The 20,066-nt window shown below is 37.5% G+C and overlaps 1 protein-coding gene across 1 annotated transcript in view; it reads right to left on the reverse strand.

Annotated features, from left to right (window-relative positions):
- Positions 1-784: 784 nt before the first annotated feature.
- The window catches only part of SELENOF (selenoprotein F), a 38,654-nt gene continuing 19,372 nt past the window's right edge, over positions 785-20,066 (reverse strand). Inside the window, exons 3-5 of the mRNA XM_072648972.1 lie at positions 12,793-12,856; positions 4,340-4,389; positions 785-1,591 (exon numbers count right to left, since the gene is read on the reverse strand). Of these exons, the coding sequence (XP_072505073.1) occupies positions 1,460-1,591; positions 4,340-4,389; positions 12,793-12,856 (246 nt within the window). The 3' untranslated portion in view covers positions 785-1,459. The remainder of the gene's footprint in view (positions 1,592-4,339; positions 4,390-12,792; positions 12,857-20,066) is intronic.

Here is a 20,066-nt window from a genome sequence, read left to right on the forward strand (position 1 = left end):
CTTGCTTATTAAGATCTGTTGGTGGACTTGACCACTGAATAGGTTATAACTTGCATTATGTGTGTTTACTTGGAAAATAATGTAAATATTAGATGTAATATATATGAAGGGTTTTTCAAAATTTTCATTTTCTTATGCTTCCATTGCCCCTTATCTTTGTTCAACAACCCCCCAACTGTACCCAAGGCTAATACTGTTCCTTTGGATCATTCCAGGGTCCCCCAGAGGGTGGTACTGCTCACTCTGGTAAACTCTGCGTCTACAGCAGTGATGTCAAACTCAAATAGAACTGGAAGGCAGGGCAGTGACTTAGAAAATCAAATTATCCATGTTATGCTGTATTTTTATTTATTTTTGTAAACATTTCCCAATTATATTTTAATCAGGTTCTTTCATGGTTGCATTGGGGAATTTTGCAGGACAGAGTCTGACACTTCCAATCTGGACCATGATCTTTTAATGATTTAGGGATAATAGGAGGCAAATTCTGAACCATTATTAGAATTATTTTTACTCTTTTAGGTTACAAACGTAAATTATCTAATACATTTAAAATGTGTTGTAAAGTGCTTTGAAACATAAAGCACCACAAATATGTAAAGCATGAATAACAATGGCAACTATTAGATGTTTCAAAGCAGCACGGTGGTTCTGGGAATTTTGCTAAAAATAAGATGTGAGTATATTTTAAGACTTGCTAAAATATATATGAGGAAAATGTGTCATTCAAGAAGAAAAAAATGCATTAAAATATTTCCCTGAAGAATTTCACATTGAGACAAGAGTTGGAAAACATTTTAATTCTAGTTCAGTTTAATACATGCATCTTTTTTTTGACTCATTCACTGTAGCAAAGTCAAACACTGAAAAGACTGCACCAAACATCGGATCCACACAAGCCCTCTCGGGGTTTTCTGTGCGATCGTCACTAACGTGTGCTTCTCGAAGTGTCTCACAGAACGCTACAAGTGCTTAATCTGTGAACAATGATGAAATGTTTTCTGAACTAGCATTCATTATAAAACACAATATTTCTATTAAAAAGAAAGCTGGGGTATCAAAAAATGAAGAGGTCACTGGCAGGCAATGTTTGAAGCACAGTACATCCTATCTGCTTATGACTTCCAGTCACTGCTTACAAAGGAGCATAGCACACAGACAAGATATGGTCATCATTTCCTTATTCACCTCCCTAGTTTTAAAGTATTGAGTTTTGAACTGGTCCAATTATAACAAATCCTAGCATGTGCATAATTACAAGTTTGTTACAAAGCATCTCATTAGTAGTAACAACTGGAGTGAGAATAGATTAAAATGGACTCTTCGTATAGTTGGCCAATAACGTAATGCTGTACAGTAAGGAATTAATTGCTCCAAGGTGACCGAAGATTACAATGATCGGTACTGCAAAGTTCACTCAAGAAGAAAATCGATGACATGACAAAACTGAAAGCATATTTTATATACGCTCTAATTTTTCACTGAGGAATTCTTCTACACTATCTGTGTTCCATTTGAGGATGCTGAGTTCTTCAGCAATGTTCCCACTGTCATCCAACAGCTTTAGCACAGGATCTGAACCAAGAACATACTGCACAAAAGAGAAATGATCATCAATTTCTGATAGCAAAGATTCCTGTGCCCTCCCCACCCCATCCTGACTGTACAATTATATTCAGCCAAAGCTAAATATAACTTTTTTAAAAAAAGGTATTAAATACATACACATACATAGTATCAATATAGATATTCCTCAAATGAACTCTTAACCCAAGATATAAATGCCTTTACAATTACAATTCACTTAGGAATTTTATTTTGCAGTGACTGTTGTGTGATTAACTTCTAACAAGTGATTAACTTCTTGGAGTTCAAGTTTTATACGGTGATTTTGTACCACTCAGTTTAAAACTTGTCAGTTTTTAGGACACATTTATTTTGTACCATGATATGAAAGAAACTCTTCAATAAAAGTGCTTGGTGCCTGCTGTGTAAAAAGCCTGGTACAAAGAGGGGAAGAGATAAAGACTTTGGAAAGGAAGGGATCTGTGTCCTCCAGACACTCTGATGTTGCAATGGGACTGCTTTCTTCCACAACCGCTAGCACAGTCTTTCCCACCTTCTTATAGAACCTTGCAAGGAAGGATCTGCCCAGTACTCATGAGACCTTCCTGTGGTTCCTGTTAGTTTTTTAAGAGAACCAATGTACTGCGCTTGGCTGTCCATCTAGCTGCAGTCTCTCCTTACTATGTCACTTACAGACCTCTTTTATAGCTCAGGTCTTCTCTCTCAGGGAGGTTATGACACAAGTTATACTCTTTTAATTCACTTTCTAAGTGATAACTATCATCCCTGAGATGCCGAGTATGACAGATAGACTTATTCAACACATTTTCTAAATGACAATGATTATTGTAACCACTTGGGTAAATATGTATTACAACACATAAAATACTGAAAAGTCTATGGATATATTTTTTAAAAATGTAAAACTGAATTGAAGTCCCTTTTCATTTACAGATTTAAAATTTTTTCAAATGAGTTTCAGTTACACATGATAGGAGAATTAGTCACCTGCCATCTTGGTCTTGCTGTTTTGGGCAATCTGCCAGTCAGATTCTCAAGGTCACTGTCATGCCTTTGTTCTACTGAAATTCAGACAAGGAGTACGTACCAAGCAGACTCTATAAGAATATATCATTGACGCAAATTATCACTGTAGTCAATTGTTGCCAGCTGTACAAGGGAATTAAAAAGAATCAGCTGATTTCAAAAGGGATAGCCTTCTCTTTTACAAATCCTTGCTGAAATGGAAGTCAGCTAAAATATCCTTATCTGAAATAGGACAAATTGTATGAAGAAGAAAATGGCCACACACTACTGTCTAAATTCCAACAAGAAATTCATCGACAGGGTCATGACAGTAGCTTTGAGAATCTAGCAGATTGCCAAGAACAGCAGTGATGATCAGGCTGGCCAATGAATTATCTCCCCAACAAGAGTGCTGAGACTCTTCAGCATACTGATGGCTCTTTTTTGAATTTCTGGTATTCTGAGTCGCAGTTTAGAAGCAGATCAAGTGCTCCCTGAGTCCACACTGGCCTCGGGCATCAGCTTGAATTTCACATGAACCTGATAAAGTTACTAACAATTTTCTTGCTTTTGAGGAAGCACAGCCTACCAAGAATTCAAGCAGTCTTCCTGGAGCTGGATAAGGTGTTCCTAGACAACCTGGACAAAGTTCCAATCTCAGTGGGAAAATGAGCCAAGAGGACTCAAGTAGGAGAACAAATCTAAAGCCATTTTAAAGCCAATGGGGCTCTAAAGCCATGCTGTAAGAGAAGCAGGAAAACATCTCTTGTTAACATTTCCTACTGAATTTTACTAGCAGGATCACTTTCACAGAGACCTTTCCAAATGTTTGTTGGAGTCAGGTACATAAATCCCTTTTGCAAGGTAGTTTTGCAGTCTGGAACTGCACTGAAAGGTGTCGTTGTACACGGTTAGTCCAACTCTACAATTTTGCTAATGAGGTAACTGATGCTCAGAGAAATGACTGATCCAAGCTGGGACTTTTTTACTCCCAACATGAAAGCAAATTTGGAGTTTTCAGCATAAAAACACGTTTGTTAGTTTTAATCAAATAAAAAAATGTGTGTTTCTGTTGTTTGCAAAGCCAATTTTAGGGATATAAAAGTAGCCTTTTTGTATCGTGAATGCTGTTCCATTTTAAGACTGCTGATGGTCATTCTATGCAATCTACGCATATGAACGTCTTTGATGACATCTTTCTGCAGAGTCCACATGGAGAACAGGACCTGCATCTGTTATTTCACAGGTACTGAAAACCCCCACAGAAGAAATTCTATTAATACATGTTGGACTTTCTCTACAACTTCATGTTAGCAGACCTGCCTAAAGCGCTGAGAGGTTAGTGCTTTGCCTATGCTCATGTGGCCAGCATGGGTAAGATGCAGGACTAGAATCCAGGCCTTCTTGGCCTTGAGGCTGGCTCTGTATCCACATGCTGCCTTTCAACATGTCAATCTGAATCGGTTTTTTGAGGGGTTACCTTGTGCTACCCTGAACCTAACAGATCACTGATACCTTGTCTAGGATGTGGGTTTTAGCTGTAGTGAATTTCTCTTCTTTCACTTTTAATTGATCAATCATTCCTGTCAACATTAGTTACAATTACTCATGTTCTCAGGAAACTGGATATAATTTTAATAAAACTAAATAAACATAATTTATTGTTTCAATAAGTAAAACTTGGCATTTTAAGTGACCTATTTTGCCCTACCCTTCTCCTCAGTCAAAATGGGTAAAAATTTCTTACCTTGATTTGCAGTCCCCTGAACAGTTTGGGTTTGTCACTCTTGACAAAAGCTAAAATTAAAAAAAAAAACTGCTTTTAAGACAGAGGATTCATTCAGATAAATAACAGGAGATTAATAGCATTCATACATATTTCACTAGACTATACAGACTTTTAGATCATACATGGCATTGTTTTTATTTAGTAGTGTCAGGTTTGCTGGATTTAATAAGCCAATGAAAGAACAGTTAAAACACATTGCTATCCTATGGACTAACATAAAATTCTTGATTAAAATCTATACCACTCTCCACTTAGCTTATATGTTGCTTTCACCAACTTCTTTTGTGGCTCAGAATTATGCAGACAGCATAACATGGCATTTAAGAAATTACCAGGAACACTTCTTAATATGAATTTATTACATGACTTCTTTTGATTCTCATAATCCTGTAACCTAAGTTGTAGAAATACTATGACATGTGTTACAGACATATATTAAGTAACAAAATCCCAGAAGCTTGGAAGAGATCTGATCCAATCCAGTCTATCCACAAATAAGAATCCTGTCTACAAAATGTCTAGCAAGGCCACCTGAGTTGGCTTGAAGGCCTCCATAGAGGGGAAATATAATAACACGGTTCCTGGGTAGGCTCTAATTGTTAGGAAGTTATGCATTGTATGTAGAGCTAGAAGAGACCTCAAAAATCATCCAGCTCCCTCACTGTACACATAAGAAAACTGAGGCCTAGGGAGATAAGCAGGCTTCTGACTGTGGGGTCAAAACTCTTTCTGCTGTACTACACGGCCTCCTCTTCCAACAGCTTCAGGGTTGCCCTTTTGCAACTTTTAACTAGTTACTTTGTTTGGTCTTCCAGGACCAAAGAGAATAAGTCCAATGTCTTTCACGTGATGACAGCCTGTCATACTGACTCATAACTATCATGTCTCCCTCATCCTCTCTTCTCCTGACTAAACACCCCCAGTTCTGTCAACTGATGATCAGATGGCATGATCTCAAGGCACTCCACCATCTCAGCTGCCCTCTTCTGGAGGCTCTTCATCTTATCAATATCTTTGGTAAAAGTAGTGCTCAGAATTTTACGTAATAATTCAGATGTGTTCTGACCAAGGTTGGGCAGCAGAATGACCACAAGTCAACTCCTGGACAGCAGGCTCCCTGAACGTAGCTTTAGACAGCTGCTGTGTGGCTATACGTCTTGCGTCCTGTCCTTGTGAGCTCAAATATAGGACTTTGTATTTATTCCTACTCCATTTCACATGATATTTGGCTCCATGTTCTGGCCCACCAGTGAGTTAGTTACCTCTCCCAGCTTTGAATCACCTGTAGTTTTGATAAAGCATGCCTTCCTTCAATGTCTTTACCCACATCAGTGATAAAAATTTTAAAATGAGATCGTGTCAGACAGGCTTCTTTCCAAGGTAACCTCAAACCACTGATAATTACTCTGTGAATTCTGCCTTTCAAATATGTTTGGAACCCATCTAAGTGGGCTACTGTATTTCACATGGCTCCATTTTCCCAAAGAGTAACTTCCCCAAGGTCATATACTTAATGAGTGACAGAGACAGCTTTTGAACCTAGGCTCCTTACTCCATGTCAGCACGCATCCTACCAAACTCAAACTGCTGTAAATCTGCATCTCCAAGAGCAACGTTTCTTTGGATACCTATTGCCTTGTCATGTCCTCTATGCCTTGGATTACACATCCTCAAGGTGATTTGTAGATGTCATATAGTTCTAGTTTGCACACCACACAGATGTTCCTTCTCCAATATGTCCAGCAGCTAAAAACTAGTCATCTGATAAGACATGACATTTCATCTGTGAAAAGCCCTAAGGTCAAAAGATTTCTTCTTACCCCGGCCAAAAGTGACTCCTATATACTTCAACCCATTGTTTCTAGCTTTTTCCCTTCACAGTTAATATCCAACCTTCTCCCCTTCTCCCTCTCCCAACTCACAGATCCTTCAATTGTTTCTCATATGACCTCGTTTTGGGACCTACTGCCCCCATAATTCTCTCATCTGTTTTCTTGGACATGCTCTAATTTGTCAATAGTCCTATTGTGGTACCAAGAACAGAACATTGTGCTCCTGATGTGGCCTGGTCATTGCAGAAGACAGTGAGACTATTAATGCCCATGATCAGAGAATCCTGTGTCATTAACGATACAGCCTAAAATGGAATTGGCTTTTTATTTTTTTGGCAACCACATCACTGTTGACTCATATTGAACTTGAAGGCCGTGAAAATCTCTAAATCTTTTTCATATTAACTGCTGTTAAGCCAGGTCTCCCTCATCTTGTGTAGTCATGGTTTGCAGACCTATGTGGAATTTCTTTATCACTATTTAATTTCATGTTATTTGTAGCTCATTTTTCCTACTACCAAGATGATTTCTGAATCACAATTTTGTTATCCAATAATCATTAGATAAATTTCCCAGTTTTATGTCATTTGGAAATTCTAGGTATAGTGGACAGAGCACTAGACTTGAAGTTTGGAAGACCTGAGTTAAAATTTGGCCACTTAGTAGTTGTGTGACCATGAGTAAGTCAATTAACTTTTCTGCCTCAGTTTCTCCAACTGCAAAATGGGGATAATAATAGCACCTCTGTTTTAGGGTTATTACAAGGATAAAATGAGATATTTTACTGTACTTTGCAAACCTTAAAAATACATATTACTATCTTTATGTCTGCATCCAAATGAACTGATAAATTCACTGAAGTAAATTATTATTCAGCTGATATCTCATAACTCCTTGAAATAAAACCTTTTTTTTTAAATTTAAAATACTTTAGAATTTAGACTTTTTCTTATTGTCAAAAGCAGGACTATGACTATTTTATTCACATTACAGTGGCTTTATTTTAATTCTGGTTTGGTACAAAATCCAGATCTAATGCAAGACTAGTAAATAGTAGGCTTTGCCATGGAAGCAAGGTGCTGGGAGTCAGTGAGCAACATTCACTGGACTATGGTTTTAGGACTGGGCCTGTCCCTCCATCTTAACCAGGACTCTGCTCTCAACAGGAATATTATGGCAGAAACCACCATTATGGCTAGAAAATCATGTGTTCCCAAGGATTCACAGAAATGAAGTGTTGAGTTGTCGATGAGATATCAGCTGCAATAAACAAATTTATTGGTCTCTAAATACATTTCTTGCCTCACTTACTAACATCAATTATCTTTATTACTGAAAATGACATTTATTGCACTTAAATTCTTAATAAATACACAGGATTTAGGAGAAAAAAATACCATAAATATTCCACAACAAAATAACATGCAAAATCTCCCAAAGAACGCAGTAAAAAACAAACAACTTTATAATCAATAGAGCAGTGAAATTAGGATGCTTTGTTTGGAGTGATGTGTGAGGTAATGTTCACACATTCCCATACTGCAATCAGATTCCTTGTGCTCTGTCTCTGTGGGTACTAATCTCCAAATTTGTAAAACAGCAAAGGAAAAAGTCCAGAAGAGAGGACTTTGGGATTTATGATCCCTTTCAAATACATTTTAAAGGTAGCATTTAGGAAGAACAATTCAGATATAAAAAGCTTTTGTGCCAGCAAATGGAGCCCCTGAAGGTAACCAAGTTACCATCTTCTAGTTTATTTAATGCTGTTTTTAAAAACAGTCTGACCAATGACATCAAGTGCAAGAGTCTCCCAGAGAAGAGATTAATCTGCTCATCTATTTCTGGAAGATATTCTTCTATCAATTACTCCAGTTACTTGACAGTTATTCAGGTAGCACTGTCAGTAATATTTCGATGTACTCAAATATAGAAATGATGAAAGACAAGATAAAATACTCATGGCTTTTCGTACTTCTGTGATTCTTATCACAATGTAATTTATGGGTCTCTCAAGGGAATACAAGTGTTGGCAAGGATTCCATAATCCTGATCTCACTGTGTTGTCCAGGGTGCTTTTTTAAAGTGAAACCTTAACTTTTAAAGGCTCTTGGGTTTGCTAACGGTAAAAACAGAAGTAAAAATCTAAGTTGAAAGGCTGAAAACATATTTAAAGATTGTGTTGCTGCCAAATGGAAACCAATAAAACAAAGTTTTTGTTTGTTTTAAATGAAACCACATCAGGGCAGTACTTTAAGAATATTTAAAAATGCAAAATGTGGTTGTAATTTAGGATTCATTTAGATTTCAAAAATCTAAAAGCAGATAATACATGTGTTGAAGTTTTATTAGTTAAGTAAGCAAGGAAAAGTTGTGCTAGGAAGTTCTATTGAATTTGACATGGTCTAGATGACTGGAATATATAAACATGGGAACAAAAATGTGTCATATTGGAAAGAGTGAAAAAATGCTTTGTATCAACAAGAAGGATACGGTAATAAAAAACCAAAAAAGGAAACATTCATAAAAATCCTCTGTTGGTAGTCAGAAAACCTGGGTTCTAATTTTTATTCTTCCACTAAGTTAATCATCTAGTCTTTAAGGCCTCAGTTTCCCACATCTATAAAATAACGAGGCTGGCTTCAATGACCTCTCAAGTTCTTCCCAGCTGTAAAATTCTGATTATAAGAAGTGATCAAAGGAGACAAAGATTCTTTGGAGGCATAATCCAAATGAAATGGTAGGTAATGGAGGAGATGTTCATTTCCCCTTCACAATGTTTTCCTTTGCTGCCACTGCTACAGAACTGCAAGTTTAACTTAATATAAATGATCTTACATTTCAAACCCCGCCCCCCCCCCCCCCCCCCCCCCCCCCCCCGCCCCAATCCCTTCAAGATAAAACCACAAACCCTTCTATTTCAGGCAGTGGTATTTTAAGAATTGATAATGAAAATGTTTGAGTGGCACCACCATTGATGTGGCTGAATGTGGTTAAAAACCAGTTGAGATTTTAATTTTTTATTCCCTTCTGGGGCAGCTGAGACATTTATTTACAATTCATTTTAGATGCCATAGCCAGCTGAAATTCCACAAACTTAAAGAGAGGAGGTGGAGTTCTGTGGGTGATGACCAATAAGGAGGCTGGGACAGAGAGACAGGCTGAGGTTGGCAAGGGTTTGAGAACAATGACCCCCAATCACTCTAACGAATTACAGAAGAGTATCTTATTTCTACTCAAGAAAGATATCTACTATTTAACAACAGGAAGTATTGCTGACAGACAACAGAATGACCGCAGTATCTGCATGCGAGATGCAGACTTGGAGAGTTATTTCTTTTCAGTTGTTGAGCTTTCAGTTGTTTCTAAGTGGTTAACCAAATTATTGCTAAAATTAACCATATTAATCCATCTTGTCTTACCAAACTTGCTTTATATAAAAAAATAAACATAATTTCACTCTGGCATGCATCACTAAGGTAACAAGTCTAAGTGAGGAATCCAAAGTTTTGAAAAATTTTAAAATATACCAAACATATTTGAAGACTATAATAATTTCTATTTATAAGGAAGCTCATCCTTCATTAAAAGTTAAGTTACAGAGCAAAATACTTGGAATTAACAAAAAAATCCAAGTCTTCAAACTGCACAGATCACATAATTATCTGTTTTGAAAGTAAAAGAGCTGTGATTTTCTACGTGAAGGGAACTCCTAGGGCCAAAATACCTTTACCTTAGATTTACAGACTACCTCTAAATGACTGAAGAGTTAACTGAAAGGCCCTGGGCTCCAGTCAGTAAGTACCACAGGGAGGATCTGAACCCAAATGTTTCTGACTCTGAACTACCACTGCCTTTCAGTTACTTAAGGGCACATGTGAAACATTATCAAATACAAATACTGATAATCCATATTTAAAAAGCCTTAATACCAGCATCAGGTGAAGAACTACCGAAGGCACAAAATCAGATATTTTAAACAGTGCAGCTAACGACTTTGAAGCAAAACTACTTCTAACCCTAGTGAAAACAGAAAATCCTAAGGCAGTAATTAAAAAAAAGGGTTCCTATAGTAAATTATTATACGGAAGTCAATACAATTAGGAAGCAAAGGTCTTCAAGTGGGCAACAGGTGGCAGGAATAACAACGATGACTGACGCTATCACGCCGAAGGTGGAGATCGATATTCTACGTCTCTCACGTAGTTGGTCACACGTGTTGGTTTATTTTGCATATGATTTATTTGTACGTAGTGGTTTGCATTTTGTCTCCACTGGATGGTCGGCTCATTGAGAGCAGTGACTGTATTTTGCCTGTCTCTGTGCTTAGCACAAAGCTCAGCATACAGCAGGTGCTTACTAAATGCTTAAAGACTGACTGATGAGGAAGGTCACAATATTGAACGGCAGTACCATTCTGAAATTAAAGTTATCCGAGATACAGAAAAAACATGCAAAGTGCATTTTTTTTGAGGGGGAAAGTAGAGGCTAAGGATTTTATGTTTTAGGGTCTCTTAAATGGAAACATGAGCGTAATCCAATATGCAATGAATTTTAAGTTGACTTAAAACTATTTACAGTTTGCATATGAAATGCTCCCACTCATCTCTGTTACAGGTTCCCTGTCCAACCACAGAACCAATAGGCTTAAAGACAGGTCTGGATACAGTAAGATCATTTTACAGACTCTTTCAATCTAGGTATTTTTCCACTGTGACCCTGCTGCACTTTGCCTAACAGTTCTAAACTTTGTCTTTTACAAAGTTAAAAGACAGTTCTACCTTTATCTTCCTGAAGTATTCTAGATCAAGAATGATTCAATTTCATCAAGCCTCTATGTTTCATTCACTGTGATGGGCATTGGGGATGAAAAGCCAAAACAAAAAAAGTCCATCACCTCAAGCAGCTTGTGCTCTACTGGAATCATTTCCTGTTTACTCAGTCATGTTAACTCCTTAGCCCTCCCCGCATTCTTTATCCCTCTTATTCTTTTTCTTCCCTTCACCAAATAACCTCTATTTTTAACCAGATTCAGCTAAAGAATTGTCAGTATGTTGGTAAGTGCACAGGAAGGGAAACCTCTCGTCTCTTCACCACAGCCCGGTGAGCGCACTAACGTGCCCCTCTCTGGAAGGCCATTCTGACAGTTCTGGCCTGTGCCAAACTGCCATGGAATGTGCGTGCTGCCCCTCTGATGACAGGGCCTGAGGGTACGATACCCATGGCATGTGTCAACCAACTGCACGGATGAACCGATTACTATTACTGTGCTAGATTTAGGGGACAAAAATGAGCAATATTTTATTCAACAGCATTCTAGGTCAGCAACAAAATGCATATGAGAGATGGGTAAGTATATAACACGGTGAAGTCACAAACTAATACTGTGTTATACTAATACACTTTGGGTCTTAGGCAGGAATGAAACTGGCATGAAAACACAAAATAAGCACACAAGTATTCAGGAAAATCTAAAAATCCTGGAATTTTGCAAATAGTGGTAGATTTTCTGGTAAGTTCAACTCTGTAAACTATATTTCAAGTGACCAGAAGGACACCAGCAAAAAATCTTGAGCCCTTTTTGTAGTTCAAATATGCCCTTAACACTTGCACATAAGGTGCTTTCTTCCAAATGAATATCCTTTGGAATTCATTATTTGTGATCTTCTCTTTGACAACAGTCAAAACCCTTTCCTATGGGAATTCACTTCAACAAACAGGAATAAAATTCCAGGTACATGGAAAGCACTCTGCTGGCCCTGGGAGTAAAGACATAAAACAAAATGGTGCCTGTGCTTGAGGAGCTTGCCTCATCCTGGGAGAGGGCACAAATACACATGATGAGGGCATGAGCAGGGATGGGAGGGCTTCACAGCAAGGGCACCAAGGCCACATTAAAAGGAACAAGAAGTCTGAGATAGGGAGATGGAAGAACTGACCAGGACCTCCAGTCTGTCAAGGGGAATGGTGTGAAATGAGGGAAGTGAGATCCCTGACTGTGCAGGGTCTATAAAGGCTACGCAGGCAAAGGAGTCTATGCATGATCATAGGCAATGTGGAGCCACTGAAAGATTGTGAGCAGATGTATGTCTTAGGTATGCTGTGGGGGTTGGAGAGAAAAAGAGAGACTTCTATAAATTCCCACTTTACCCCTAAGGTATGCGTGTGCTATTTAAATGAATCTGAATATAAGTCCTTTTATAAAGCAAAGAATGTACCGTTTGGCTTCCAGATCACCAGCAATATAAATGAATAGGTCTGAGAAACATTTCATGGAACATGTATAACTTATCTTAAAAAAACACTTGCTTATTCTAAACGATTTACTTTAGTCAAGAGGCACCAAGCCTTAGCCAATAAAGAGCAGGCCTTGACGTCAAGAGGTCCTGGTTTCAGTTGACTCTGACACAACGTCTCCGTCCAACCCTGTTACCCAGAGGCACTTCAGTGCCTTTGGCATCTCTCTAAGACCCTAAAAGGCACAACACTGTAGATCTCCATTGGTTGATAAAATTTTCGACCTGGGAACTCCCTATGAACTTACAGGTCTGGATTTAGTCCACATGTTATGGTTTTACTTACCCTGGACTTGGGGGAACCGCCCCAGTTTTCATCCACATACTTCAAGAATAGCTCCTGCATATAGCTACAAGAGGAAAAGCAGAGAGATTTTATTGATAGAAAATAATCATGTGCATCAAAAACTATGCACAAAAATCTGAGTCAATATTGTATATACTTGTGAAGGATTAGTAGATATATGGAATAGTGATGGCTGACTTGCGTATTAAGCCATCGGAGAGAGTTGCTGATTCTGGTGTATACTTCAAATCCTGGAGAGGCAATGTGGCTGGACTTGGAAACGGAAAAACCTGGATTCAAATTTCCTACTCTGACACGAGCTCAGAGACTTAGACAGTGAGGATCCTTCTAAATCTAACTCCATATACCTATGATTATTCTGTGGTTATTTTACTTAGAAGTAACAAACTATTTAAAATTAAATCCTTAATGCAAATCCTATATTTTAAAAAATTTGAAAATTTTCAAACTACTGGAATTATTTTGTAAATTAACAGAAAAACTATTAATACAGGTGAAACAGCATAAGGAATACAGATATGCAAATTATTTTTATTGCAATGAAATTCTGTTGAAAAGGAAATGCTGCAAGGATTTATATTTCTATTCTGTGGGTTCTCAAAAATGCCAATAGTCGATCACAGATTCTTACAATGAATCAAGAAGAAGGAAAAACCAAAGGTAAGGGGCCAGGAAAGCACATTATAAGAGAATTTGAGCACCCAAGAGAATCTGAGTATCCAAGAGAAGAGTACATGTTAGGTGTGGGGGAACTTGTGTCAGAATGATCTTCAGACTACGCTACTTGTTCTAGGAAAAAAGAACTAGAAAGTTGTAGAAGGGCAGATTTTGGCTAAATATAAGAAAAACAAACTTTTCAAATAGACACTTTTTAAAAGAAAGTTGTAGAGGGATTCACACTTCATGAAGGGGGTAGAGAAGTAGACTTGAGGTCATCTAGGATTCTGATTCTATATTTGTTACTTAACTACTTAATTCAAGTTTTCTTAGATACTATTTGAAAAAAAGTGCCAAATCTCATGGTAGATATAAGCAGAGAGAGTGTTAACTCATATTTGGATATTCCACAAATACTAACTTTTATTTTAAATTGAGTCTGCTTATGAATTCATTGTTACAGAGAAAAGATTTCTTCTTCCACGCTGTATAAAGAATTTAAATTAACTACAGATTGTGGCACATTTCAAATGCCTTATAAGCTTATTAAAACATTATTTTGATAAAAGCCCAAAGCTACTGCGTTCAGCTCCTTCATATCAACAGCATCTTTGGCAACACACATACATAACAAATAAAGCAGTTTAACTGAAATCCACGTGGCTGGTAAACAGTCCAGGCTTCAGGGTAGTAAGTATGAAAAAAATACAAAAGGAACAAAACCTGGAATTTCCTGGCTTTTACTGATTTTCAACCTTGGTATATCTATTTTTTTATACCACTCCACATCAAATCTTCACTTTTATCCTTTTTGGGAAATTGAGTTTTTGGATCCAAGTACAAGTTTGGCCCAGTGTTCCAGCTGTTAAGATCTTTTTGGATGCTGACTACCGCCCAATGTCTGATGTATCCTTCCACAATTCTGTGTCACTTGTAAGCTTGATAAGCAAGCCATCTATTTTTTTTGCTCAGTTCTTGGAGAAATATTTTAAGCCTAATTACACTGCTCATTTTTAATTAACTTCTTGTCCACCTTGCAGCGACTTGTTTCTTCAATAAGAATTATTTTAGCAGTCAAAGATTATCTATCAAAAGGTGTGAATACCTTCTTTTCTCCTTAATAATGACATACACTCACACACACATTGATTCTCTCACTTAATGACCACTGAAATTTACGCAGCAGTTTAAAAATTTGCAGAGCATGTCATATGTAGGATCATTCCTAGCCTCATAAACATGCCTCCATTTGATAGATGAGGAAACTGAGGTTCAAAGAAAATGTGACATGACCATGGCCATGTAATGACTAAGAGTCAGAGGTAGAATCTAAGCCTAGCACTTTATAAACTGAGCCCTGCTGTACACAGATTGGCTCATAAATCCCAAGAACATCCCTAGAAATTAAACTGTCTACTGACCCTTATATACATCTTTTGCCATTTTTGTCAACTTTCTAGGTATGAGATAAAACTTTAGTTTTCTATTATTAGTGATTTGGAACAATATTTTACAGTCTATAGTTTGAAATTCTGAGAACAGTTTGTTCATATCCTTTGAACATGAATCCACTGGTGAATGGCGCTTATTTTTTAGCAGATATTTTTTTAAAAAATGCATTTTTCTGGATATATATTTTTTAACCTAACCTAAATGTCTACCTGTATTCCTTCCCCTTCACTGAGTTCTATAAAACATTCTTTTGCTGGTCTGAATGGTAAAGCATCAAAATTGTACATTCCCTTTGCTACTATTCGCATGGCTCATGAAGGAGTACTGAATGTTCCTTTAACTATTCAAGTTCTTTATTTCTTTAAAAAGCATTTTGTAATTGAAATTGTAGATATCCATTCCCAAATATTTGATACATTTTGTAGTTATTTTGAATTGGGGAACCTCTTTCTATCATTTCCTCTTTTATTCTGCTATTATTATACAGAAATGTCATTGATTTCTATAGGCTTATTTTATGTTCTGCTACTTTGATGAAAATATTCTCTTATTTCGAGTTTTTGCTGGTCCCCTAGGATTTTCTAAATAAATCACTGTGCAACCAAAAAGATAAGGGGATTCTAATCTCCTTACTTATCTTTATATCTTTTAATTTCATTCTGTCTCAATGCTATTGCCAGTATTTCATTAACTATCCCAAATAATAGCAGGGAGTGGGCACCTGTGATGCTAATCAGACCTTCCCCACCCATTGAGGAAAGCTTGATTAGAGGAGGCCTACACCTTTTGTTGATTTGTAATGCACTGGATCTCAAGGGTTCTGATGCCCAGTGGCTCTGAAAAATGTATAAATACTCTGAGGTGAGGTTTTACTTTGGGGCCGACTCACTGGAAGTGTCTGTTTGGCCAGATGAGACTCTAGGCAGCCACTAAGAAGTTGTCTGGCTTTGAAAACCCAGATGTTGATGCTTCTCTCTTTGGTAACTCTGTATATATGTATGGTTAGGTAGTTATCTGTCTGTTGATTTGTGATGTTGATTTGCTTAAGGTCAGAGAGTTGGAAGCACCGTCTGTTGGTTGCTCTATGTTGTTCTGTATTTTCTCTGAAATTCAGGGTGCTGACTTTTTCCCCTGAACTAAGTGAATGATATATGTGCTTGATTAAAATGACTGTTGACTGCTCAAAAGTTGCCTTTCCTTTTAGAAAAGCAGATCAAAGAACCTGATACAGTACAGTAGGCCCTCCTGTGTATGTCGGGATGCTTGCTTTTACAGCACCTTTACTTTATTCCCGGATTTAGTGAGAAAGTTTCTAGTGTTATTTCCATTGCATATGTTTACTTTTGGATGCAGATATTTTATATTAAAAAAAGATTCCTCTATTTCTATAGTTTGTAGATTTTTTTTTAAAGCATACATGAGTTTTGTACTTCAAAGGCTTTAAAATATAATTATGTTGACTACTTTCTAATGCTGAACCAACCTTTTTGCAACCCTGGTCTAATCCAATTTGGTCAAAAGGAATGATTTACTGGGTGAATTTCTGCAGTGTGTCTGGACAAGATTTTATTTAAAGTTTTTGCACTGATCATTTATGTAGTTCTTTGCTTTATCCTCTGGTTTAATTACTAAGATTGTCTCTTAAAAAAGTTTAACAGAATACCTTCTATCTCAATTTTTGAGAATAATTCATAAAGTATTGGTATTAACTGTTCTTTTCAAAGACTGATAAATTTCCTTTTGAATCCATCAGGACTAAGGCTCCCCCACTCTTCTTTTATAGCTATTTCCTTTTCTGAGACTGGATCACTTAAGTGTTCTGTTAGACTGCATATTATGTATTTTTTTGAAGGTCATATTTTTTGTGTGTGTTGTTTTATTAGTACAGAAACATGCTTACCAGGTTCTGATAATTCTTTTGGTTTTGTGGTGATTTCCCCTTGCTCATTTGCCATTTTGCTAATTTTATTTTCTGTCCTTTTCTAGTCTTTTCAAAGAATTAGCTTTTAGTTTTATAATTTCTATATTCCTTTTAGTTTTCAATTAACCTATTTGTCCTCTAATTTTCACATTCATGTGCTTATTTTGGATTTGTTGGCTATATTTTAAAAATGCATACTCAGTTCATCAGTACTCTTCTTTACTAATTTGCTAATGCATGTTTTTAGATATAAGGTTCCCCTAAAGTCTACTTTAGCTGCACCCCAGAAATTCTGATGTGTAGTTTCATCATGATCGTTGTCTTTCATATTAACTACTGTTTCTATGATTTCTTCTCTGACCTGTTCATTATTGAAGATTTCATTATTTTATCTCCATGGGCTGGAAATTTCCTGGGGTTCCTGTTCATGCTGTCCAACTTTACGCCATATGCTCCCCATGATCACCCCCCATTAGCCACATAATCTCTTCTTTGGGTCCAAGTTCTCCCACCCTTTCAGATGCTGGTTGCTCCTGAGAGCTGTGATTCATCTTCTAGGCAAAATTTTTGTCCATGGAAGCACAATGCTCCCTTAAGTGGAGTAGGTATCACTAAGCACTAAATATAGATTACATGCATTGTAGGGTCTCCATCTACCATTACAACATTAACTTTTTCTCTCCCCATCAGGGTATTCTTATGTGAGACCTCCTTCTTGCAATAGTCAAGGTCTTCTCTTTTTTCTTCCAATTTTTTATTCTTCCTTTACCACCTTAACCATTCTGAAGACCTTTTTACGGAGAAATTACAGGAGCTATTTTCCCTTCACTGTTTAATACTGACTTAATTAGGATAAATCACATCTCCCTTTATTCTCTATCTCCTCTCTCCCCTTCTTTTTAGTCCTTCAAAATGCAGTAAATCAAGGGGTAGACAGAGGGAGTTGTGAGGTTTAGTCCATGGTTTCAGATCTGTTCCTTCATCATAACTTTTTGCTTCTTTGTTCCTTTGTGTTCTTTTAGAAATAGTACCTGTCCTTATTTCTAAAAACAAACAAAACCGAAAATCCCAAACCATTAATTACTGTCTTCCTTTCTGCCTAGTTTTGTTCCCCTTTTAATAGTTTTTAACAATTTAGTTTCAAGTTTAAGAGAAATTTAGTTTCAAGTTTAGGTACTTATCCTTTCCTTGGTATCTATACTTAGATACATTTATTATGTTTCTTTTGTATGACGTTTTTGTAAGCAGAATAAGCTAAGTTGTTTTTTTAAAAAGGAATGCTTTAAATGTCTCTTCTATTGAAATGTACCTTTTTTCATTGATGATTAAGCCCAGGTTTTCAGGACATCACTTTGTGCAGCATTTTGAGCTACTCTGATCTAGTAGGTACAGAATACTCTTGTTTTTCAATCCTCCCCCTTCCCCCCCAGGTCTTCCTTGAAGATCTTTCTCCTGGTCACTTACAGAATGTTTTGTCATAAGAATTGTTAATTTTAACTAATTTAGTCTTGGAGCTTGAAGTATAGATTTCCCACTCTAGAGCTGATCTGTGGATTTTTCTGATCACTATTTTGTGTGTTCAGAAGTTCTGGACAGTTTTCTTGCATTATTTCTTGCATATTCAGATTTTTTGACTTAGGTTCTTTTGGGAAGCCTATGATCCTGAAGTTGTCTCTGTGTTACCTGTGTTTGCGATCAATGTCTTTTGGTTGCATGGAGGTGTTGTGTTCTTTTAACATTATTGCTTTTTGCTTCTTTTTCTGTGAAATGAAGATTTTCCTTCCCTTCAGTATACTTGCGTTCCCAATCACATATTCCCTCTTTTCCTTCTTTGGAGACATTTGAAGCTGTGGATTCAAGATTTTCCATTCTGCTAATTATTTCTACGTGTAGGACAAGAATTCTGCCATTTTCCCTGTCTTATCCTTTAAAATAAAAAAAAAAAATTACCGTTTCTCTCTGAAACCATGTGGAACATCCTGCTACAGTTTCAGGCTTTCTTGGAAATTCACCATGTACTGGTTCAATTGCCTGTGCCTTGCAACATTTACTTAAAGCATTTGCAGCTATTTGTATGTCTTGGCAGTCACCTTCTATTCTGTTTTCCTTTCCTTTTGATTAATGTACCCTTAAGTTTTTAAATGAGTTTTTCCCCCACCTGTGATTCAGTATTTTCTCCATTATCCTTTTTAACAACTATTTTTATTATTACGTTACCCCACGATGATGGGTATCTTAGGCGATGGACCTCAGAGTCATCTCTCTCCTCCCACTTTGAGGTATTAACTGTTCAATGGCCTCAGCAGGACCCCAGGCCCTTTTTCTTCAGATCTGGTGCAGCATCATATGCATGCTGGTGCCCTTCCTTGATGCCTTACAGCTTTCCTTTCTCCCCTTCCTCAGCAGAGTGACGGTGTGCTGCTTGTTGCTACACAAAAGTGGGGTGAGGGCAGGGACAAGTTATGCCGGTAGAAATGACAGCAGCAGCTCTGAAACTGCTGAGGATCCCAGAGCACAAGCTGGAGGGCTGGGCTGCGTGCCCTGCCAGAGTGTGGGGCCTTATGTGTGTGTGGGGGTGGGGGGCAGAGGGAGCAGTGTTGAGGGCGCACATTGTTGTTCAGTTGCTTCAGTCATTTCTGACTCTTCCTGACCCCATTTGGGGTTTTCCTGGCAAAGATATGGGAGCGGTTGGCCATTTCCTTTTCCAACTCATTTGACAGATGAGAAAACTGAGGCAAACGGTATTAAGTGACTTGCCTGGAGTTACACTGTTACTAAGCATCTGAGGCCAGATTTGAACTCAGGAAGATGAGTCCTCCTGATTCCAAGCCCAGAAGTACTATTCACTGTGCCACCTACCTGTCCCAGTGAGCACATTCGATACGAGCAGTCTCTGCTGTTGATTAACACCATGTTACCTTATTAAGATTCTTGGTAGCAAGGCAATGCCATGGATAGATTTTGACTTAAGAGCCAGGAAGACCAAGATTCCAATCCCACCTCAGACTAGTTGTGAGACTCCAGGCCTCAGGTATCAGATGGGTGTAACAACAGCACCTACTTCCTACTGTTGTTATGTGGACAAAATAAGACAATACTTGTAAAGCTCTATGCAAACCTTAAAGTGCTATAAACTGCTAGCTTTTATTTCCTCCACATTGCTAGTCACTTGACCCAGAAGAACAATGTTAGCTATTCTTAAAGTGACAACTGATTCATACTT

This window comes from Notamacropus eugenii, chromosome 2 (genome assembly GCF_028372415.1).
Source record: "Notamacropus eugenii isolate mMacEug1 chromosome 2, mMacEug1.pri_v2, whole genome shotgun sequence".
Taxonomy (NCBI): domain Eukaryota; kingdom Metazoa; phylum Chordata; class Mammalia; order Diprotodontia; family Macropodidae; genus Notamacropus; species Notamacropus eugenii.